This window comes from Emydura macquarii, unplaced genomic scaffold, assembly GCF_026122565.2.
Source record: "Emydura macquarii macquarii isolate MOO-44397 ecotype Brisbane River unplaced genomic scaffold, CSIRO-AGI_Emac_v2 contig_318, whole genome shotgun sequence".
Lineage (NCBI taxonomy): Eukaryota > Metazoa > Chordata > Testudines > Chelidae > Emydura > Emydura macquarii.
In genome coordinates this window covers 244,379-270,264 of record NW_027130455.1, presented here as the reverse complement: position 1 = coordinate 270,264, position 25,886 = coordinate 244,379, and the positions used below count along the sequence as shown (strand labels likewise).

The window sequence follows — 25,886 nt, the reverse complement described above, 5'->3', positions numbered from 1 at the left end:
TTCCTTTGGACTGCCAACAGCTCACTTTTAGCTCTGCAGCAGTATGTCCTATAGCAGTGCAAAGGGCCTGTGGAATGTGCCTTCCCAGCCTCTCCCAATGTTTCACATATTTCCTTTGGTGGGAGTTTTTGCAGCTGCCCCACAGGGGGTGGGAGGGGACTGCAGGATGCGTCAAAGATTTCACTTAAAAAACAGCGCTGAAATAAAAGCAGTTCAGAAAGGCAAGCGGCACTTACTGGTATGTGGTTGGACTGACATTGATGCGACGTGGATGACTTCCTGACTCAAACTTGCTTGCAAGCGTGACGTTGTTTCCAAAGAGACAATAACGTGGCATTCTCACACCAACAACTCCAGCCAGAACTGATCCTGAATGAATCCCTATTCTCATCTGGGGGGGGAAAAAAAAAAGCAAACCAACAAACTGTGTTAGTAACTTCTGTAGCTCTGTCCATTGCTAATGTAGCAGAGTGCTCTTACAATATTTGCCCAGGACACTCCCAAGACTCAAATTAAACAGATAATAAATGGATGGTGAAACACCAGGCTCCTCCCATATAATATAGACAGAATTAAAAAGTAAAGAGGATGAATATGGCACCTTTGCAGTATAAGTAGGCTTAGAAAGATAAGACTTTTTAATCCATAAATGTTGGTAAATGTCAATTTCACTGTACACATACACACAAGCTAATGAAAAAATATTTCCATTGATGATAACAGAAATGTACAGATAGGTAAAGTAAGAAAAGTGCTGTTTGAGAACCTATTAAAGTTTGATTTAAGGATACATACTTTGTATATTTTGACATATGATGTTTACAATTTGTTTTGACAGTTATAAAGCATTAACTTTTTGAATCTCAATGTCTACTGTCATCAATTCATTATTATCTGATGCCCCCATTCTCTAATGCACTCATGATTTCCCATGACAATGAAAATTTAAAATAGTTAAAAACTGAAAAAATTCTTTAAAATAAACGTCGACATTATCCATCAAAACTATAAATTATGCTAAGCCTAAATATAACTTCTTACATTCATATGAACTTAGTTACTGACATGAAAAAAATAACCACTTACAGGACACCATAGGGGAGAGACCTCAATCTTGATGCATTGTAACCATGTTCTGCCTTTACTGACTATTAAGATAAAATTGCAAGTATGTAATAGCCAGGATGCTTAAAAATGTAACAATACATGTTATGGTTAGGTAGTTATGTTACCAAGCGTAAAGCTAATCAAAGGTATTCCTGAAGGTTTCTGCTTTCTGTCCCCGAGGACAAGCCAGTAACTCCTTCTTAGTCATAAGGATTTTTATTACCTCTAAGCGTTGTACAAATTCACAAAGGCTGCATGTTAAAGTATACCTTGCTTTAACTTTTTACTACTTTCTGTTGTGCAATGTTTTAAAGATGTATTTGTTCTTGAAATTTATGCTTTGTACAAAGTATTCAATATAAGTTTAATTGATATAGCAGATAGTAACCATATAAAACATTCATGTTTTAGGAAGAGATCTGATTGTAAAAAGGAGTGTAGAAATATGTTATCCGAACAATACAGTAAGGTCATTAAATGAGCCTATAACCCTTCACCTCCACCCATTTCTTTTCAGTGGAAATCCCTGCTTCTGTCATTTAAACCTGAAGGAAAAACATACATAGTTGGAAATATTTTACAGCTTTTATTTAGTTCTTAAATATTGAAATGGCTAAGCTTTGTGAGATGCAGATCTGCAAATGAAATTAACTAAATGCAAAGCTCCTAACATAGCTCCGAATATCACCGTTATGTAAAAGGTAAAATGCTTTATGTACAAATATAGCACAGCCATTTGAGTATAGAAATATTTATTAATTGGGAAATTTAGTTATCTGGCAATGCTTAAGCAACTCCTCATCAAACTTCATGAAGACAAGAAGAACCAGTTCTCCTGTTAGTCACCAAGTGGTTAGACCACATATTCCTGGAGAGGAGAAAGGGGCTTAACATTGTAAACAGAAACAGTGGGATTTAATTGGATTTAAGATACTCCTACTCATAAATAGCCTGTCTCAAGACATCTCCTTAAATAGCTTTTAAGTAACTAATTTAAATATTTTCTTTCATATGATTCAATTGAGATCGCTTACTCTTCCCAATTATAAACTATGTGGTTATTAATTATTAATAACCCATAGGATCCATTTTTCCTTAAACAAACTTCTTTTGCTCATCATAAACCTCAGTTATCTAAGGATATACTAAGTCTGGCTTCATGATAATTTTGGGAAATAAGATCTTTGTCTCATTTTACTAAACAAACTGGCCCATCAAAGCAGATTCACTCTCAGAGGTGTAATCTCTGCTAAAAGTACTCCACCGAGACAAATACAGAAGGGATTGTAAAGGAAGTAACCAGTTTATCATTTGCATTCTGTCATTTGAGTTTTGTTTAATGATTTCTTTTCCTTTCCTTCATAATTAGATAGCCATGGTTAATAATTGTGATTATTTTGCTTGGTCTTGATGATGGTGTGTCCTAAGGCATGTAAAAGAACCCCTGTGACTAAAATAATGGCAATTAAGAGAAACATTTAGTCAGAGCTGGCTTTTCTTGTGTCTCTAGACTAAATATTTTAAAGCCACTTTTAAAATCAAATTACCTGGCGTCCAGCAATTAAAGTGGGACGATGGGACGATGTGACCAGAAATAACAGTGACAGGGTCATATAAGAACCTTGTTAGAAGGAAACTTTTTGCCACAATGGTTAGCACATACCTTAAAATAATTTCTTTAAATTAGTGGGAAGAGGAGTGGGCTGTAATGAATGAATGTGGTATTTGTACTCTTCATTTCAGTTTTTCTCCACAACCTCAAGGAGGCTTTTATCACTTTGTCAGACTGAGAGATATTACAAACATGAAGATGCTGAAGATTGAAACAGTGGTTCTTTGAAAATAATCTTACCACAAGGATGTTCAGGAGGCACAAATCCCTGACAAACTAAAGAAACCATATCTATTCTAACAGCAATTCCCCTGTAACTGTCTGGGATGTAGAGATTAAATTGGGCTAGAACATGTGGAGGCACCATCCAACCCCCTTTCAAAGTGAATAGTCAAACAGAAGGGATTTATTTTGAATGTATTTTGACAGCTGTTTACCAAGAAAATCAGCTTCACAAACAGGGAAATCTCTCTCTCTTTTTTTAACTCTCTCTCTTAAAAAAAAAAAAAAAACATCTGAAGAGGTTACTCTTACTCACCAAAATCTAAATAGCCCCAATACACAGAACAATAGGCAGGTAATAAATAACAGCTGTCAAAATAGCTACCACAGTGGATCTGAGCTGGAGTCAAACTAGTGACCTTGAGGCAAAAGTCTCCATAGCCTGTTATTAAATCCGTTGCCTCATCTAGTTCACAGTTTCTTTCCTCCCCATGCCCTCAATCACTCGTTATTTTTATATCACAGAAAATGTTCTATGCAGAGCATAAATATAAACTGAAATGACTACATCACTAGCCTACTCATATAACAAATAATTATTGACACTTCTTAGTGTTACAACAAATCCTAACATTTTATTAACCTGTTCACCTCTTCACCTGTTCACATTTGTGAAGGTCTGAGAAAAGTTAGGTGAAGAGCATCCAACGTTATGACACAGACTACAATTCTCTGTATGTGTCCGTATTTATGTGTATATGTCCATATTTTTTCCATGCAAATACCTGTACTCTTGGTTTGGTTCCTTAGCTACAGAACACAAAATGGTTTCCCATCGTGTACTAAGCCCATGTCTAACAAACACAAATGGCACTGATTCTAGAAGAATCACTGAAGAATGTCATGTGATATTACTAAACCATCCCCACAAGTACTACAATACTCATAGTAAGGCTGTCAGTTACAGGCTAGGACGAAAACATTCTTTACGTATAGAACTTTCAATTAAGCTTTCAACCCTTTTGGTACAGTTTTAAGGCAGCTATTGAATTCAGTCAAGTACTTTTAAGCTAGGGTGTGCCCTCAAGCAACATCTGCGTGTTCTCATCTCATATTTTATTTCTAAAATATTATTCAGTATGTGGCTTTATCAGTTTTGTTACAGCATATATTTCAACCACGTTGTCTGTTTCTGATCAAGAGGCAGATCCTGAAGCTTATACCCACACAAAGAGTCTTTAAGCATACAAATAGCACATGCAACTGTTGCTGGAGTAATGACTATTTACATCAGTAAAAGTCACCTGACCTCCCTTAGTCAATCTCCGAGGGAGGACATACCTCCCAGCACCTATGCCTGTTGGGGAGTCTCCACTTAAAGGGGCCACCTCCGGCCTCAGTAGGGAATAATTGTTTCTTGCCCTCACAGAGTGGGCAAACACTCTATGGCCTGGCCCTCAGCCAGGGACGGGACGGCAGTGGGAATCAGCCTTCAGCGCTCAGTGGGGTGAGGCAATAGTCTCCAGGCTAGCCCTCTAGCAGGGCAGGCCAGAAAGTGGGGACACAGTCTCAAGCCCTTGGCAGAGCGAATAAGCAGTCTCTGGCCTGGCCCTTCTGTAGGGCAGGCAGACAAACAGTCTCAGGCCCTCGGCAGGGCTAGTAGCAGTCTATAGCCCAAGTGGATGAGGAAATGGTCCAAGGCCCTGGCCCTTAGGCAGGACAGGGCAGAGGGGCAGCAGTCTCTAGCCCTTAGCAGGGCGAGTAAGTAGTCTACATCTGGCCCTTCGGCAGGGCGTGGCAGACAGTAAGGGACAGGCTCTGGCCCTCAATGGGCTTTCACCCCAGCTTGAGGTAGGAAGGGGGGGAGGGAGATGCAGGCCCACCTGTCTCCACTGCGTCCCAGCCTAGGGTGCTATCAGTGACAGGGTGTCCCGTCACTGGGTCAGCGGGGCTCCAGCTGAAACACACTGACTCACAGCGAGTGTAAGCTCAGCCGGACCATAGTTGGCTCCCCTGGGCTTCTTCCTCCCACCCTCTCCCTAGAGTGCCTGCTCTCCTCTGCCGTACCCTGGTTCCTCGTTGCTTGATGGCAGGTCCAGGAACTGTTCGCAGTCCTCTGCAGAGGGCAGCTCTTCTAGGTTCCAGAGTCTGTGTCCCCCTTCTGGCTCACCAGGGGCTGGTAGCTCAGGCAGCTCCTCCAGGTCCTCAGGGCCCCACGCCGTGAGTAGATCCAGCAGCTCCTCCTCCAGGTCGTATGAACCGGGGGTCTCCTTTGGCTCATGTGCTTCAGGCAGCTCCTCCAGATCCTCAGGGCCCCATGCCGTGGGTAGATACGGCAGTTTCTCCTCTGGATAGCAGTTGGGTGCAGCAGTAGGCTCGAGCACCAAGGGAGAGATGTCCTTCTCCCTTGGTCTCTGGGCTCTGACTGAGCATGCAGGCCAGGGTTTTATAGGCCTAGCCCCGCCTACCCGATTACAGTCAGGTGCTGCCTTCCTGGTTTCCAACCCCCCCCGAGGGGGATTTGGATCTCCTCGGTGTCAATCTCCAAGGGAGGCCACACCTCCTGGCTACAGTGCCAAAGCAGGCCGTATCATCTGTTCAAGCAGGTGCTGCTTTAGGGGTAGGTCCCTACCCACCTGAGCCAGTGAACGAATTATGAAGGAATGAATCTATAAATTGCAAACCTTTTTTTGACATGGGCCTTGCCTAAGCACACCAAGCACCGCGTGTGGAGATTGTTGCAGATCACTCCCCCAACATACACACAATGAACGTTTCAAGCCTCATGAGGGCATCACAGGGGAATGATAACTAAATGTAACTAATACTAAATCTAGTTAACACTAAGGGTACATGCTAACTATATACAGCTAGAAAAAGACATTAAAAATAGTGAGAGATTGTGAGGTTAAGAACCACAGAGAGCTCTGACTTCAGCCATGGATGGTAAGGAACTGAGGAGGGGTCAGGACAGTGCCAACTTATATAGCTAGGAGAAGGGCTATGGCCATGAGGCATGAGCGCAGCCCCTTTATGGGTACTGATAGGCAAAATGCTCCAGCTTTGGTGAGCTGGGCATGCACACACCTATGTGGCTTGAAGGATTTCTTCTTATTTTTCATGGATGTCTCCTAGAAAGAGAACCTGGGAAACGACCTTTGTGGCAATGTGACTTTTTACCATGTACCAAGGGATCCAGCTGTAAGTCTTACAGTGTCAAAATGTCACACTTGCTGAGAATAATATGGGCAGATATAGAACTTTTCAAGTTCTTTGCTTGGTTGCTTTGCAGACCACCATCACTAGCTAAGACTTGCTCTAGAAAACAAGCTTCTGCAAAAATATAGAGATTTCATCATATGATGTTGCTGAATGTTTTTTTCCCCAAACAAACTATTGAAGGGATACTGACACTGAAAAGGTCATAAGGCAATAAGTGAATTAGGTGTTTGTGTTCTACAAAAACACTAAAAGGATAACACAGTGGATCTGACACAAAGTCACGCCAGTTACCTTAAAGGAAGAAAATATTATTTACCATCCTGAATGAATTTGGTTTTATCATCAAAGCTACTGCAACAACAACAAAAAATACAAGATGCTTTGACAAACCCTAGTTAAACTGCAAGGATTCCTCTTGAACCTAATAATCAGAATCCAAAATGTGGAGTTATCATTAGATGCTGAGATTAAAATACAGAAGTATTAATAACACTGGTCATGGTATGTACTTTCATAGAAACATAGAAAAATCTAAAATATTTTCCCAGGACCATTTTTTAAAATACTAAACAATCTCAGAATGAATTTATTCTTATACCGCATTATTTCATTCTGTTGAACTAAAGCACCAATGCTGGTATTATTTTCAGACTATAGTAGATGTTTGTTTGCAGCAACACCTTATAAGAGCAACCACTGCTTACAAGCAACATTTCCCCTGGGAACACTTTACCTATTGTGAATTGTCGACACTCCCCTTAACAACAATAGCCTCTTAGGAGCAATGTAGCAAAAAGGTATTGATATGTTGCTACTAATGAGCATCTACTGCGTTCGTCCATGTATATAGCGCTGCTATGAACAACCACTTTCAACTATGGTAAGGTATGTTTTTTAACATCAGTGTTTCCTCAAGATGTCATTTCATTTAAAGGGAAGAAATCTTTTACAAAATTCAAAACGTTCATCTTTTCCCTCTAAGATCTGAGTTAAGCAGGCAGAGGTTTGTAACAATTAAAAGTCAGTTTTATGATTAAAGGAATCATAGCTGTCAGTCAAGCTATTGGCAAAAATATACTCATTTCAGGACTTCAGTCCAATATGTTAATTTTTCAAAAAGATAAAAAGCTTCTCATCCTGATGCCAAGATTACTTGGGGCTAGAACAATAGTCATAGAATGACCAAGCATAGAAGGATCAAGAGCACTGTAATTCTTGTTTTTGCTTAAATTATTACCAAGGAGTTTAAAAACCATGTATTTCAAACTAGGAAAGAGATTTCTGTATCAAGTTTATTGTTTGCTTTGAAGCACTAAAGGATTTTTTTTCAGTTTGAGCAAAGGGCAGGAATAAGTTGGAAAAAGATCTATGTTTTAATATCTTTTAATGTGTCTTCCCACTAATAAAGTGGATGTACAATGTTTATTTCAGAAGAAGCAGTCCCTTAAAACATGGGAGGTAGAAAATGTTAATAGGATGAATAGAAAATAGTACAGAGTACCGATTAATAAAGTAATTCCATTATAAACTCATGGATGAAATCCTTCATACAAAAAAGCTTTCACAAAGTGAAGGAATGAATCATCATAAAACGTTCGTCCCACTTTAAATATATAAATGATTATGCATTAATCATATGCAAATATTACATACAGGTTTGGCACTTGAAACTGGTCCATATCATGGAAGGAAGAGTTTGCAAACCCATACTTAATACCTGCTATTAGGTAAAATAACCATTATTCAATGTGAGATGTACATTTAATAAATATTTACTATTTCTATTGTGGGAGTCCAAGGAGGACCCACTCAGAATCTAGGCCTCACTGTGCTGTGTGATAACCAAACATACAGGAAGACAGTCTCTCACATTTATTGCCCTGAAGAGCTTACAGTTTAGGATGACAGGTAACAGAAGAAAGGGCAATGAGGGATACAACCAAAACATGCAGTATTTAACTATATATTATACAAGTTTATAAACAGAAGTTTTTATTGAACAGAATAAATACATGCACTTCAACTATGCTGACTGATCCTCAGCCTTCCCTTAATTAGCTGGCTAATTACTTCTGGGTGTAATGTAAGCAGGTCTTGGAGGGATTTGAAGCATGAAAGGGATAGGGCCATACAGATAAATTTGGAGAGGGCAGCCCCATGCATGAGGTGCAGCTTGGAAGAAAGTGAGCAGATGGTAGTGAAAGAAGTCAAAGTCCAAACCTTCCACAGCTGAGGGAGAAGTGGATGGATTAACATCCATTGGCCAAGTGGAGGGAGCCATGTGGTGAAACAAGAGTGGGTGTATAAGGAGGAGCAGATCTACAAGAGGCCTTGAAAGTAACTACAAAAATCTTTAACTGGATGCATTGAAAATGGGGAGGGATTCAAAGAGAGGAGTGATGTGAGCAGAACAAAAGGCACTGACAGTGACTTTAGTGGCAGTGGTTTGAATGGAGTAGAGTGAGGAGTGATGTGAGAGTCAAAGAGGACAAAGGAAAGTAGTTTGCCATTGTGATTTGCCACTGGCCGGGAAAGGGTTAAACGGTCCTTGGATAGGTGACAAAAAGGGTAGCCAACAGGAAGGGGCTGTGTGGCAGCCAATCAGGGCCCAGGAGGCTGGTATAAAAGGGAACTGCTGAACTGAGCATGGGGAGTGACTCCTAGGAGCTAAAAGGAGGACTGTCAGCACCCTGGACAGAGCAGTCATTGACTGACAGCTGAACTCCCTGAAGCAAGGGCAGAGAAGGTACTGGGTTTTTGGGGAAATGGCCCAGGGAAATCCACGGACGAGTTGGGGGGAGATGTAGTGGAAGGCTGCCATGCACACAGGGTCCCTGCCCTGGGATCTGGATCAGTGGGGGGGCCAGGTTCCCCTCCCCTTCTGAGTGGAGGCAGGACTGTGGTGGCCACAGTGGAAATAGCTAGAACAGACTACAGAATCCCCCAGAAGCGGGGAACACTGTTTGTGACTCAGCTGGAGGGCTGAGTCAAGAGAAGGAGGGTCCAGCAGAGACAGGATTGAGGGCAAGACACTGTACAGAGGAGCGTCCACCCAGCTGAGAGGTGATTCCCCAGATAGCAAGGGATTGAGTTGAGCCCTGTTACAGCCATGATCGAGATAGGTGGTGAGACTGGCTTATGGCCTGACCCTTGGTTGTGTGGACAGAAAGAACAGGTTGGATTTCTAAAACTTTAGAGAAGCAACAGCGGCAACGTTTGGATGTGGCCTGTATATGTGTGACAAAGCAAATGGAGGAGTCAAAGATGATACTTTGGTTATGGACCTGAGTGACAGGAAAGATGGTGAGGGTGTATTAACAGTGACAGAGAAGACAGGCTTGGGCAGAAAGCTAACGAGTACAGCTTTGGTCTTGTTCAAGTGTAATCCGATGGTGAAACAACCAAAAAGTGATAGAGAGAGGTTGAGACACAAAACTGGACTGAGGGAGGCAGATGGAATGGAGCGAGACACTCAGCAAATGGAAACTACTGTTGGATTTGCTTTCTTGAATTACTAAACCTTAGAAGTTTAAAACATTACAATGCCTTGGAAGCACAATGACATAATTGCTCACAGCCATCTATTCACTCCGTGTTTTTATTCCATTGTTGTGAAGTTTTCACCACCTTTGAAAGCCTAAATGTCTGGTTATATATGATGCCAGAGACAATACCTCTGTGCTTTCAGAAAGGGTCTGTTGAATCTGACTTGAAAATGGATCATCCACTGAAAATTCACAAACATCCCCAACTTACATCATTTTAAAACAGGACCATAAATATTTCATTACATGTATTTGCATACTAAATGAGTGCAGCTGTAGGCATGCATGAGCTCAATTCCACCATTACTAACTGATTCTCTAATAGCTTTCTTTGCTAATAACATTACTTTCACACCAGGCATGATCCAGTTAATTGCTTAAAATTCAAAGATCATGAGAGTTTAGTCTTTTGGACCCCTGCTGAAAAATTCAATCTCCCCACATAAATATTGAAGAAAACCCTCCAATATGAAAATGCAAATGGAAAAATAATGCTTCTATAAAATGTGCTCTCCAATGAGAGGATATAATTAGCAGTATTTGTCCATGTAAGCACTTAAAAAAAAACTCTAGAAAACTGATTTCTTGAACAATACAGTGCTGTAGATTAAATGTCATTTACGTGCAACCTGTGTTTTCCAGCTGAACTCCAGCCATTGTATTATAAGATTTAAAAGTGTTTTCCTTATTGTTCAGAGCCCATATCCAACGCTCAAATTGCAAACATTTCTCAGAGGGAACTTAATTATTTATTAATCATTGTTATTAAAAACATTTATGTAGCTCTCACAAATTTACACAGTGCTTTGCAAACATAGATAAAGCATACTCTGTATCCTAAAGGGTTTACCATCTACTGTAAACAAGCTAAAACAATACAGACAAGAAACTCAACGGAACAGTTCAGGGACGAGTAGGGATTATGAAAGATGAGGAAAAGCCATGAGGGGATTGCTTGAAGAGATAGGTTTTAAGGAGGGATTTAAGGGAGGAGAGTAAGGGGCTCCTGATGGATGGGAAGACTATTCAAGCTATAAAGGGGAGCCGGGGGGGAAGGAGGCTAGGAAAAGGAGAGCCAGGAGGAGTAGGGTGAAATCTTTCCCCTTTCCCTACAGTAGATGCATTTCACCTCAGTGGCAGTTCCACTTCAGTAGAGGGGAAAGTGATTGCTGTGTACAGAAGTTTCTGTATTAATGTGTGATGCATCTAGGGATCCCTTAGGATAAAAGGGACTATATAAATGAAATTTAAGATATTAAGTTCTCATGTATCCATGGCAGCTATATGTAAATCTCAGTACAGTATTAAGTTTTACATTAAGTGCACAAAATGCCTTACATTGGAACATCTACTTGTAACATTTATTAACATGAGACAATACCCACAAAGCACAGCACTATACAATCAGGACCTCAAAAACTATTGAATCAGATGTATATTTCTGCTCCTTTCCAGAGCCATAACTTGATGGGACTGACAGTTGTGCCATGCCACATGCTTTAATGTGTGGGTTATCCATATTCTTAGATGAATTTATTAACATCACAGTGTCTTTCTGAAAAGGGATATATGACCATACAGCTCACTATAGGATTGTTGCCAAGAAACAGACATGCTTACAGCAAAATTTAAATCATTTTGAAATTCATAAGGTGGTCTATGGAATCAAGCCATAGGACACATTTTTCCTGTATTCTGAATGGCATTTGGAGAGAGAAACTCTTGATTTTTTCTAAAGAAAAACACCTAACCTTTTCCTGCAGGGATTAGGGTTCTTTTATCTTGTCCTAAGGATGAGTGACACACAAGTCAACACACACCACCCAAATTACAATAATAAAGTGACAATTAAATTGCCTGTGATCAAAATCATCATATTCATCCATTTAAATAGTCGGGTGTTTTATAGGTTAATTATATGATTTTTTTGCTAAATGATAAGCAATTATTTATAATCAATATGATGCATGCCAAACAAATTACACCTACTACATCCCCAGAATGCAGTCTTTTGGTCAGTATACAATTTTATTCTAATCAGTGTTGAGTGCAGAATGAGGATTTATTAGGCTATTCTGCCAAAGGCAGCCTCAACCATTTCTTATGATGTTGGTCAAACAAAGTAAAATAAATATTTAATGGTAAGAGAAGATTTTACTGCCTAGCTTTTCCCTTTATGTTACCGCTTATATGGTAGAAAATTATGACTGTAGCTCCAGGTGGGTCTTCAAGGGCAGTGTTGAGTATGGTCATGCAAAGTGAGAGGCAACACCCACTGAAGTCAATAGAAAGATTCCTATTGGTTCATTTAGGTACGATTCACACCCTGAACTCAGTAGTGTTGCATGGAGTGTACATCAGAACCGAATGTAGTCATCTATGACTAAACACCTGAACTAAGAATGATTTAGGATCATACAGTGTCCTGGAGCCACATGAAAAAAACCCATTAACAGCAATGGGAATGCCTGATGGAGGGCAGAATGTCTTTTGAGACCTCTCCCCAGAACCATGAACCCCTAAAGAACAGACACTGATGCTAATGTGCTTTTCATAAGGTTCTTCTCTTCTCTCTCACACACACACAAATAATACACTTGATTGCTGACACTGCATTAAATCAAAACAATTTTGTCATTGTTTCCTTTGAATAGTAATTTTCACTGCAGGATCTTAATTACTATGTGAATCTGTGCACTGAAGAACTTAAAAAGAGCTAATCATTCAAGGGGGCCCACATAGCAGTGGAGAATTATTCCCAGCATCCCCTCAACTCAAATCCAAAAACAGGGGGGGAAAAAGTCATCGACAAATTCTCCAGCATAGAAGGACATTTTTGTGTCTCAGTGCCATCAGATGAAATGCACTGAATGGGTTGGGTGATAGTTTAACAGGCAGAAATGACACAGGCTCAAAATACTTAATGAACAAATATTCTTTATATTAAAAAATAGTGATATTGGATTTAATCTTAATAAAACTGGTTCTCTGCTTATGTTTTTTAATTTATTCACTCAAAAAAGACAATTTATAAGAAATGTTTGTCATCTTCCCCCACATCCACCAAAAGAAAGTCACCAACATGTGCTTCTTGGATTCCAGAAGCACAGGAGAAAAAGTAAAGTCCTACTCCTCTAAGCATTCCATGTATAGAACACCCATTAGTTTTAATGGAAGTTCTGTGAATGAAACACTCATTGAACCAGGCCCATCTATGTAAGAGCAAAACTCAGTTCTGTCTTAACTATGAGCCACAACTTGTGCCTCCATAATAGAAAATGGAAAGACATGTACAGTTCAAATTCATTCTGGTTTGGAAGACTTATTCTGCAGAAACCGTTGCATCATTTAAATCCCAAGATTGGAGCAGCAAAGAGGAGGGGGTGTCAAGGGACAGAGATGTATAAATGGCTCTACACTCCTGGATAGAGTCTCTCCACCTGTCCTGCAGAGGCCAGCACAGCACTGGGGGTTGACAAGGAATACAGAAGCTATGTTTGCATTGATCCTGTAGCCCTACAGGAAGTCTGGCAAATGGGGCTCCAACCACTAATCATGGCTGCAGGCTGGTGTAGTGGATATCACTTCTCCAGTTTTCTCAGCACTTCACCCTCCTACAGCTCCGACTTTATGCAGGTGAAGTGAATTTCATCCTCAGTGAGCTCAAAACATAGGTTAGAGTAGGGTGAGTTTCTAAACTCCCCAGGAAGAATTACACTGAACTGAGGAAAATAACTCCAAGGGAAATGAAGGAGACCCTGTAGTTATCACACTAGCCAATGGGAGAGAGACAACCTGGAAAGGATTTCAGCACAGTGCTCACAGTCTCTCAGGGTTCATACACAGCAAACCATACTTCAACAAATGAATCAGTCTTTCTAAGAATTAAAGAGCAAATATATTAAATAACAAGCTTCAGAGCTCAGAGGTCAGACCATAGAGCGGTTTTATCTGAAGGGAAAGTCTAGAGAAAATGCATGTAAATAACTTTTTTTCAGCCAAGGTCATTGAATACTCAAACTGTAGCAAATGTAAAAAATTGCAGCTCCACTTAACTAAGTGAAACTAAGACACAAATTTGCAAATGATTTCTGTTGATGTGCATATTTCAGATATGGTATAAATGAAAAAAACAAATGATTTACTGTTTGTTTTAATTTCAGATAAAATATTTAACTATGATGAAACTTCAGAAAAAATGCTTTGGATGAATTTGCTGATTTCAATAATTTCTCTGTAACTTGCAACTCCCCTCCCCCCAATAAAGTGGTAAAAGATACATCTTTGAATGTAGTAAGGTTTAAAATTAATCACATAGTAGATCTTTATGATGGCGCTAGGTCTGAGAGAAGTTAAGTCTTGGTCCTTATCTTCAAACCCATATATAGAGCACGATGGCCACATCTCCCTCCATGATCCACACTGATGTACAACTCTGAAAGGATGCAACTTACAAAGAACATGATAACGTCCATGAGAGCTGGAGACAAACCATACTTAGATGGGGATTCAGTTGTGGAATGAAATTCCAATGAACAGATTAATTTAGATCCTGACCATGTTAAAGGCAGTCTGCAAGACTCTCCACTTTGACACAGCATTTCCACCACAAACAGCAAGTGATTGAAAAACACAAAAACAAAAAATCCTATCAGACCCTCTTTATGGAGTTTTCTGTTCTTCTTGTTTTGATTAAAGTCTACTAGGGACCTCACCACACATTTAATTCACCTGGCAAAGGGCTTAGATACTATGGTAAAGGGTACTATGGAAAACTCTAAGACAAATAAGGAGGAAAAGAGAACAAAGTTCAATACATATCAAACCATATTTTAATGGGTTCAGAACTTCTTTACTGACAATGGGATTCTGCATGTTTGTTCCAAGCTTGCTCTTCCAAATCAAGAAGACAAAATTCATCCCTGGTGAATCCTTTACTTACGTTTAATTCTAAAATAATATTAAAGAAGTGCTTCATTCCGTCTCTCTCTCTTTTTAAAACACACACAGTAGTGAGGCAACCATGAACATCAAAGCATGCCATATACATATAATTTTAGCATGTTCAAAGCATGAAAAATACACAACTCCTGTACAAAACACTCATTACAGATTCAAGCTACAATAAACTTTTTGCAAATAATGAATATTAGAACAGTAATATACTTGGGTTTTAGTCAAAACCATCTTGACCTGATTTCATAGGCTTTGATCAACATACACACACACACACAGAGACTAGGCTTCAGTTATCACAACATGTTCTTCTGAAGATGGCTAGACAAATTAAACACTGATTTGGCTTTGGATGCTGCAGCTGATGATATGCCATGCTATCTTTAACTTCTTTGTTTATCACTGCTGTGCAGCCAATCTTTAATGCAATTAGTTCAGTGAATTTGGCAGCTAAAAGAACACAGATGCCTAGCCCTGGACTTCACTTCACCAAGACTATCATTGTGTGCTTCTTTCCTGGTGTTGCTCTTGTCTCATTTTTGCTTTCTGTGGAACTTAGCCAATTGACTCCTAAAGACATTTCCTCTCGACTTACCCTTTGTTGGTGAAAATTCTTGCTAACCTATCATTAACATTTGATTTAATTTCTAGGAAATGCATGTATTTTCAAAAGTAAAGAAACCCCACCTAGTTCTGCTGTGCACTAAGTTTTCAATTCCTGCATCTATCTCAACCTTGTAATCACGATAATTGGCGATCCTGTAAACTATACGTGTGCATGCGCGCGCACACACAAAGAGCTATCAACAACACAGTTTTTTTATGTCTTAAATTTACTGTTATAGAGAGACAGAGCTGTTGCAAATAAATTCCAGTTTCTCAGCCAGATATTTAATTAATTGGAGGTAGAAAAAAGAAGCAGAACAAACCAGGAATGCCACATACAAGGATATGAAATACAGGGAAAAGTTATATTTCCACTGTCATTCAGTAGCATGAGATTAGAAGGCAAAAAAGGTGGTTGAGAAGTGACATTTCCATTGGTGTGACTGTGAAAAGTTTATGGAAAGTTTCTGACACTAATAAAAACAATGAGAGTTCTGTAGCACTTTAAAGACTAACAAATTTAATTTCAGCAGGCATAAGCTTTCGTGAGCTTCAGCTCACTTCCTCAGATGCAGTTGATAGCTTTGTCTTTGTTAGTCTTTAAAGTGCTACAGAATTCTCGTTGTTTTTGCTGTATACAGACTAACACGGCTACCCTCTGACACTAATAAGTATTTTCTCTTATGTCATGTTTATTTAGTAGGTCACGTCCAGGTGAGATGCACAGATTCATAGAATTGTAGGGCTGGAAGGGACCTCAAAAGGTAATCTAATTCAGGCCCCTCTGTTGAGGCAGGATTAAGTTACCTAGACTATGAAGAGAATTAGCTAAAATGTATTAATCCACTGACAGTTGTTTCTGAAATGTATGGACAACCGAAGAGGTACAAAAAGACTAACCATAGCCATGATGTTCTAAAGAGAAAAGAAGAGTGATGATGGCCACTACCGTTCCATAGTTTATCTTTTAGCAACGATAAAACAGGGAAACAATGATTAAGAGAAAGATATCACTAAACACCTAGGGAGACCATTATCGTGGCACAGGCTCACAGACAGCAATTTGAGGCCCCAGAACAGAACCGTCACTGGCTCCCCTAGGAAGGGATGGCTGAGGTTTGAGTGGGCTTCCACTGGAAGTTTTTACTTATTTATTATGTGCCACGCAGGTTCCCAGGCACCTGAGGAGGCGGTATCTGCTGCTCAGCTTCCTAGGTCCCTTAGACTCCTCAGGGAGATTACTGATGAACCCAGGAAGCTGAGTAGCAGATACCATCTCCTCAGCCTGCCTGGGAAACTGCATGGCGCATAATAAATAAGCTTGGCTCAGGAGAGGGGGCGGAGAGTGCGAGTGGCAGGGGCCTCGGGGAAGGGGTGTACGTGGAGGAAAGGGGAATATGAATCTATTCTCCCATCTGCCCTGACCCCTGGGAATTGCCCTCCCTTGCTTCCCCTCCCCCCGTCAGCGTAACTGTCATGGCATTATAAAGAAAAAAATCTTACCCAGTTTAATTGTTTTGAACTAGATTTAAAATTTAGTGTATGAATGAAAAGTATAGTAGGCATGTAATAAGCTTTGCGCCTAATAGATGATATTAATAAATAATAGATTTTGGTCTTATTTAACCGCTTCATTAATAATCAATGGTAAATAACACACTAATTAAAATTGTATGATATACTAAACTGAAAAGCGATGCAAACACCATACAATGGCCTAGAGTGATTGACTGAATTTATTTTCCCTGTCACAGTTCCAATGTAGAAAAATATAAGTTAATGCATCTAGGGGAAGTAATTCAAGACACAGATACCCAATCCAAGGGAGGAATTTGGAAATTAGTAATACACAAATGTGTCTCAGAGGTGAAGACTGACATAAAAGTAAACTTGAATTAGCAATGTGATTGCAAAAACACAGAAAGACCAATGTAAAATTTTGGGCTGTGGTAACATTCCTTTCCTTCTAGTTCATGTGCACCTAGACTATTGTGTTCATTTCTGTGTGCCACATTTCTAATGTAGATAATGGCAAACTGGAGTGAGTTCTGAGAAGATCAACAAATCTGTTCAATGCATTGGAGGGATTGATGTATGAAACAAGATTAAATGAGGTAAATGTTCACAGGTTGGCTAAACAATGGTTGAAGGAGGACATGATAATAGTCTACACATTTGTAAGGTGTTATGCCAAAGAAGAAAGGAATTATTTACTCCGGTAGATGGGGACATAATTAGAAGTAATGGGATGTAATTAAAAAAAAGGGACAGTTGAGGCTGAATATCAGGAGAAGATTCCCAACAGTCAAATGTACAATATTAATGTGAGTAATAGACTCCTAAGAGAACAAAGACATCATACAGGTGTTTTAATACTAGTTTACATAACACTTGAAATGGTAATGTAGGGACACTGGCAAGCAAGATGGATTGGATGATCTAATAAGTCTTTTCCTTCTTACTGTTTGTTTATACTAATTTTAGGAAAGATTGATTAGACAATGTGAAAAATGTTGAACTTAAGTGATTGCTGGGGGAATCCATCTGTTTGTCATGCTGATAAACAGAATTCCTGCTGAACTGGGATGCAGGGAAACGATTAAGTGCAGTGCATTTTAGTTAGAGATGGGAAACTCATTTTGCCTAATTTTGAACTCACTCGAAGATTGAAAATCCCTATACATAATGTTAAATTGAACTTAATTATATTCATATTCTGCTTAAAATGGATCAGGAGAGGAGAAGAAAAAATGGTTACAAATAGAGCAGAGAGAACATTAAGTGAAAAACAAATAGAGACTCTGTGAAATAAGGAGCAGAGCTGACAAAGAAAAATTAATGAAAAATTCAATGTAATATATATATACACACACATATTTCATATGGAACACCCACTTGTCTCTCTCTTCCACAGTCATACTTAACAGTGCTCTCTTCTTCTACTTCAGTAGTGAAAGTTTAATTCAGTGGCACATTTGATCTTGAAGAATCAGAGGAAATAGATTTTCTTCACTTTTCAGATGAGCACAAATGCTACTTAACAATATAGTTACGTTTTTCATTACTTCCGACAGTGATGTTCGGCAATCACTAAACAGTAATCACCCATTTGTAATACTGTTCAGCAACTTTCACATTTACTACAGTTATAAACTGAAACAAAAAACTGAAGAATTCTATACCATGAATACTGAAAAGTAAGATGAGATTCACAGATTTTAAGGAAAAGGGATAATTATTTCAACTGATCTTCTGTATAACATAGGCCATAGAATTTCATCCAATAATTCATGCATCAAGCCCAATAACTTGTGGTTGAACTAGGGCATTGCATTTAGAAAGACATCTAGTCTTGATTTATATAGATAGAGAATCTACCCCACCCCTTTGCAAATTGTTCCAATGATTAATTATCCTCACTGTTATAAGTGTGTGCCTTTTTTCCAGTTTGAATTTGCCTAGCTTCAACTTCCAGCCTGATGACCTTGTTTTGTCTTTAAAGAGCCCCCAAGGAACAGATATCTTTGGTGTGTGTGGGTACTTATAGGCCATGAGCATCTTTCCACTTTCAAAAAGTTTCTAAATTCTTAGAAACCAAACCCCTGCAGCTGTCAACAACTTCATTTGTCCCTCTCTCCTAAATCTAAACCCATTATCCATGCTCTCTGTCTCTCCTAAACCTAACAGGAATCTTGCTGTTCTCACCATTTCTCTTCTAACTTTTTAGAGTTAGAGTTTGTGTTAAAGTTTTACTTACAGGTAATCTAAGTTTTCTAATATATGTTATGTACACTTAAATACTTCAGAGTGCCAGAGAAATTTAAAAAGAAAAAAAAAACAAAAATATCCCCAAAAAAATGTAACTCAAAAAAGATTTTGCTGGATAATTTTTAAGGAAAAAAATTGAGTTTTTCATAACCCTGGTTCCAAGAATGTTTAGTAGAAAAACTGGTCAAATAACAGAGCATCAGAGCCTGAATTCTTATAGTAGTTGGCAGAATGTTAACCATCTTTCTACGCCAGTGGAAGTAAAAGTCAACGCAAAACAAAGCCAGCATTATTCAAGCAACACAAATAAGAGTAACAAACTAAAAATGGTCTCTAAGAAGATGTCTAGTGATTAGAGCAGGAAATTAAGAGTCAGACAATCTAGATTTTATTCCTAACTCCAAGTGCCTTTTACTCCTTGTGTGGCCTTTGCCAAGTTACTTAACTGCTCAGTAGCTCAGTTACCTGTAAAATTGGCATAATAACCACCTTTGTAAAGTGCACTGGGCTAATCAGACAAAAGATGCTGCCGCTTACTATTATTATAATTATTATTATTGCAGAATGCTTGGTGCTGGCAATTTTTATATACACTAAACAAAGGCCATTCAGCAAATGCAAGGAGAGATTGTCACAAAGTCAGCTAAGATTGATGCAATTAAATACCTGACAAGGAAGTTTGCAAAATTCTCCACATTCCACTACATCAGAAATGTTTGATTTTAAGGAACTGACAGAGAGATTAAGCATGGAGATTTGGAAGACACTGCAGTTCCAGCACTTACTGATGTATGTCACCTAGATTTTATGAATGATCAGGAGTTGCAAACTTGGATGGAAAGAAAGAATCCCACCTAATAAAGTAGTAAAATGAGTAATGCAGATACTAAAATGTACACAGTTGTTGAAAGCGATCCAAGGCATAATACAAACCATCTTGACTTTAGTCAACTGATGTCTTCAGAAGGTTTGAAATGGTGTCAGCTGCATGGTCCAGCCCCTCATTGGGAAAAATGAATAACACCTGACGCAGCACATTGTGCTATCAGAACAGAGATGCAGGAAAGGGTCTGATTTGGTTTACAAAATAAAAGTCTAGATTATTAGAATATATATATATATATATATATATATATATATATATATATATAAATATAATGCTTTGTGCAATGCTTACTTTTCAACAATCAACATGAATTCACCATGCTTAATGCATCAGTACCATCTCATAAAAACAAAGAATTAATACTAACTTGAGCCAGACATCATGTGGGTATGTACTCGAGCCAGACATCATGTGGGTATTGTGACAGGGGCTACCGGAGGGTAGTAGAAGGATGCTACATTAGCCCAAGAATGACCAAAGCCCTGTTCCCCTAGCAGCTGCCCAAGATTTCCTTCAGGCTGATTAGGGCCAGCTGAGGCCAAGGTCAGCTGAAACCAATTAGGGTCAGCAGGTCAGGATCAGCTGAGACCAATTAAGGGCTGCCTGGGAGCAGATAAAAGCTCCCTGCCAGCCAGGCAAGGGTCTCCTGGAGTTTGGAGAGAGTTTGGAGGTTTGGAGAGAGTTTGGAGAGTGTGGAGAATGGGGGAAGGAGAACTGCGAGCGGCAGGAGCCGGAGAAACGCAGGGGGTTTGGCCATTGGAGTGGTCACTTAGCCCTGACGGAAACCAGAGTAGGGAAGCAGCCCAGAGAGAAGATTTATACAGAGCCTTATAGCAGCAGCCAGCCACTGCTGTCAGCCAGGGTCTCTGGGTTGGTGTCCGAAGAAGAGGGCGGGCTCGGACACCCCCTACCCCACCGTAGAATCTAAGGTCCTGAGGGCACTGCTCGGCCAGTGAAGGCTCGAAGGGAGATGGGGCAGAAGCAAGGCGGCCGCCATCTTAAGGCTGGTAGGAGCCCCGGGCGGCCATTTTGTGCCCACTGCACCAAAAGAAGCGCTCGACCCACGGGAGCACGAAGGCCACCTTACCACTGTATGTACTTGAGCCGGACATCATGTGGGTATGTGCTGTATCAGTTCAACTAATACACCATATCTGAGCAGAGAGGATTAAACATCAACATGTTGACTTGTGTATTAGTGGTGTAAAGTTCTACCTCCTAGGGACCACAGTCTAGAACTGCCTCTTTGATCTGAGCTGGGAGAACTGGAAAGTGTTACGGAAACTGTGCATTCAGCCTCTTTGGGGAAGAGAGAAGGGACGACCTCACAGAACAGCAGTGACCTATGCAGCTAAATTAGGCCCATTACTGAAAGGGGAAAGAGTGACCAAATTTAACTACTTAAACATAGACAGCTAAATCCATAATCATGCCTCAAAAGAGTGGGCTCTCTTTCAAAGATGAAACAGCTCATATTGACTGACACTTTATATGAAGTTCAGCCTTGAGTGCAATTTTTATGGCTAGGTTATAAACCTTGGAGAATGGAATTAAAACAGAAACAATGACAACTTTAACTAAAGCAGGAAGGCCCATAAAATTAAAAGTTTCACTTGAATAATATGTTGTAAATGAATCTTGAATGAAATTAGTCAAAAAAAAAAAATCTAAGATCCTCAGCATCACACTCTTTATTCCCAGAAGCCTCATCATGCAACACATTTTGGTCCTCACACATATTAAAGTTCTAGCATGCTAAATTACAAAAGGGATGCACTATACATACAAAATAAACTTGTAACAATTTCCCTCATTATGGTATCTCTCAAAGCTCATTACAAGACACTACTACAGTGGACTGTGTGAAGAATAACTTCAATTTTTCATTTACTCTACTTTCAAATGTATCTGGTTTTGTAAGCAAATTCAAAGAATCCTAATATACTTCTCATAATCCCCACAGAAAAGATTAATAATGTTCAAAGTCTGTTTTCTACAGCCACCATTCTCCATTGTACAAATTCTGTGGACATTACTTGGCGACTCCTTTTTTCTTTGAAGTTAATCAATTCTTTTCTCTGTTTCTATAAAAATAAACAGACACTTTCTTCACATTAGAGCAACAGTCCAACATCAGGCTGCCAAACTTACTGCCTATATTTTAGCAAAGGAAATTATTTTGTATACATACAAACCTTCAGCTTTAATGAACTTTTTCATTGTCTGTTTAAACTATATAATGGTCCAACTCACTAAGTGGGCTTATGCTTTCAGAAAAAAGTTTACTCAAATACAGGAATCTGCTAATCAAAAATTTTGCTTATCTATCCATCACCATGATGTCCAACTGCATGATAAAGTTATTAGAGAACTTGAAAAGATATTTGTATCTCAATATGTACTGTATCTCCTTCTTTGCTCGCTTCTTCAAATCTATGCTTTGGGTGAGATCACTAAAGGTTGGCTATATTGAAGAAGGGGTTCACATTTTGTTCCAAAGGGTCCAATTACTGACATTGTGTATGTTCACAAGTTTTTTTCCTACTTCCCCAAAATCAAGCATGCTCGTCAAATTCAGACAGGTAAAAGGAGCCACTGAATCCATGGAGGTTTGTCCTCTTTACAAACATAAGCCTCAGTTCCTAAGTGAAGAATTGCTTAAAGGATTTTGAATTGCTTAAAGGATTTTGGCTACTTGTAATAATGAAAGAGTCCTTCAGAGTTGTGGGTATAGTGATTGTTTTGAGATTTTTGGGGAGTCAGAGGTAGGCTGATGGTTATACATTTTTTTAGAATCTCCTGGTATTTGTGAAGAAAAATATTGGACAAAGGTTGGATTCTTCAGCGTTGCACCCAGTTATTTAACAACTGATTGTGTATTTCCTTTCATGATCTATCTACATCACCACTTAACTTAAAAGTTACCTGGGGAATTGTCATCATTGTTTGAATTGCCACATACTTAAGCACAGAGATCTCTATTTTCTACAACTGACAACTAGCTCAGGACTCAGTTGTGTCATTTAAGCTTCGCCCTGCAATGAGGGTGGTGAAGGAACATTACTCTAGAAGTCTGGAATGCTTCACTTTCAAGAGCTGAGCCATAATCTCCTTTGCATGCACAAGCCAACTGTGCTGTTCAATGTCTAGCGGGTTGGGGTCATGTCCAATCTCCTCTCTTCTCTTTAGGAGATCTTACAGATAGATCATTCCCTGTGCCCAGCTACTTGTATCCTCCTCCCACCTTTGTGCCCACACAGTAGGCACAATCTAGTCCTTAATGAATGTAGCAAATCTACTGCATAAAGATACTATTTCATAGAACAGATCAAAGAAATTAGATCCTTCTCATGGAATCCATCTAATGTATCCTGAAATGTAATAAATTTGACAGAATTCTGAGCAAAATCCTCAGTTGCTTAAAATCTTCACAATCTCTAGTGACTTCAATGAAGCTATGTATTTATATCATCTGAAAAGTGGCCCTCAGTTTCTTACAAAGTTGATAAAAAAATTAGCATTTCTGTCCCATAGGAAATTCTGATCTTTCAACATTTGTTTTCATCCTGAATCAGAACAAAAAGCTGGAATATGAAAATAAAAAATTTAATTAGGAAATTTCAAAAGATTTCAACAATAGTCCACCTAAACTGCCATGGCGCCTTATAGGAGTTGTATGTTGGGCATCTCACATGCCCATTTTCCCGTACAAACTTCTATCTGAAGCCCAGAATGTATGGGCTTGATGCAGAAATGATTGGGTGAGGTTCTTCGGTCTGTGTTATGAAGGTCAGACTAGCTGATCACAACGGTTCCTTCCAGCCTTAAAAAAACCTCAAAACAATCAATCTATAAATACAGGATCCCAGCACCATGTGAATAACTTTTTCTAACAAAGTCCATCTTCTGAAACATCTGAACTCAGTAGAATGAGTCCTTTTCAATGGAAATTGAGTTAATACTATTGAATCTTGATAGCTGTAGGGTAACTGAAAAACCTCTTATTGACATTCCTTAAATGATTAATGAAAAGTTAACAATTTTTGTTAACTCTTTCCCTGCAAAGGACACACAGATGTTACTTCATATACCATCTTATAGATTTTTAGAGAACTTACGGACAGCAACAATCTGACCTCATGTATATCACAGGCCATTATATTTCACTGAGCCTACTAACTTGTGTTTGACTAAAGCATAACTTGTGACATGTACACAGAGCAATATTAAAATATAAATAAATTTGCTACTGACTCCAAAGCTGTTCTGATACAGCAGCTGGGATAAATCAGAGGCAGGAGAGGATGGTGGGATTTGAGGGGAAATGTGGAAAGATTGCAGGTTGAAGTGGTGGAAAGGAGACAAGGTACATGGTGGGATAGAGCTGCGCTACCTGGAATGGAGGGAGAGAGGCAGTAATAGATTAATAGACTGTAGGGCCAGAAGGGACCCCATTGTGCCCTCCTGCATGACACAAGCCATAGAATTTCCACACAATAATTCTTGTTTATATATGAAAGTGTTAACCCTTTAAAATAAGTGGGTACTGTGAAAGGGGTGGGGCCCAAAAGACAGGCAATGACACAGAAAGAGGATGAAGGGGATTAGGGGAGGAATGGAGGGAGGTGGAAGATGGATGGAATAGGACAGAGAGAGGCTGTCTAGTCCATGTTAAACTTTCAAGGGTTAATATTTTCTAAACCTAAAACTTCCGATGCCTAGGGCCTGATTCTCATTACTGCTAACGCCTCTTTACTCTGCTTTGGCCCTTCATAAACCATACATAAAATCACACACCGCAAATTTCCATCACAGGCCAAAACAAGAGTTAGGGGTGGCGAATGAAGGGTGGGAAGGCAAAGTAAACATGGTGGGGTGACAGTGACTGATGAACAAGGCTGGTTCTTTGCCATGCAGTAAATAAGAAAAGCCATGGCTCTGTCAGAGCAAAAAATGGAGAAATCATTATGAGGTTTGCATTGGCTTATAATAGTATCATCTTCTGCTAGCCCAAAGTAATGGGAAAACACATTCGTCTCTTTCTCGTGTTAGAACCTTGTCACAGTAAATTGATAATACACTAGGAGAAAACATGAAGTGACTGTACCAGGCTAGTTGTCCTGCAAAGTACATTATTCATAGTATTGCCATTGCAATGCAAGTCACAGCACAAAAAGGGCTCAGGAATGTCTGCAAACAGACTCATTGCTGGTTAAAACAGTATATATTAACGTGTATTTCCCTGAGATAACCTATTACATTCTATTCAGTACTGTATAATTCCCACCTCCTTTCTCTAGATAGTATAAATCTCCTTTCTGACCTGTGAGGAGAAAATAATTCAAGCACTATAGCAGGGAAAACATGGGGCGAAGCAGAAATTTCTTTTTCTTCAGTGACATGGCTGAGGGAGGACTTTCCTAGTGTCCAACGCTGCAGACTTCCTTGAGGCCAATCCCACAGTCCTTTCTCAACTACATTCCCATTGACATCACTGCTTACTACTGGGCTGTCAACCTATTGTGAGATTCCCATGGACATGGATGTGCCATCCAAAGCTGTACAATTACATCTGAAAGTTGTTCCTTTTTGTTTTCCTTTTTTTTTTTTGTGCTCCTTTTTCCTTTGGGAGAAGATCTGCACTCCCCATTGATTCCCCATCTTCATCCTCAAATACTTTGGCTGAAAGTGACCCTCTGTTGTAATCTAGCCAAGCAGATCTGGACATAGCTCCCTATAGCATCCATTAATGCTGCTCCAGATCTCCACTGTAGGGAGATATTTAAGCAGCTAGATAAATAGGTTCAGTGTTTAATCTGCATCTATGCCTGTGTCCTTAATACTTTTAAACTTGCCCTACAAAATATTGTTATGGCTGTAGATTTCATTTTAATTTCAATATGGGTAAAATAAGTAGGTAATAATTTAGCTATGTGGGCTGTGTAATGATATGAAGCTTATG

At 39.4% G+C, this 25,886-nt stretch overlaps 1 protein-coding gene across 3 annotated transcripts in view; it reads right to left on the bottom strand.

Moving 5' to 3' along the window:
- Window positions 1-25,886, bottom strand: part of GUCY1A2 (guanylate cyclase 1 soluble subunit alpha 2) — a 205,472-nt gene that overhangs the window by 19,715 nt on the left and 159,871 nt on the right. For all 3 annotated transcript variants that reach the window (XM_067567573.1, XM_067567582.1, XM_067567577.1), the window contains exon 7: window positions 237-391. In XM_067567573.1, coding sequence (XP_067423674.1) covers window positions 237-391 — 155 coding nt within the window. The remainder of the gene's footprint in view (window positions 1-236; window positions 392-25,886) is intronic.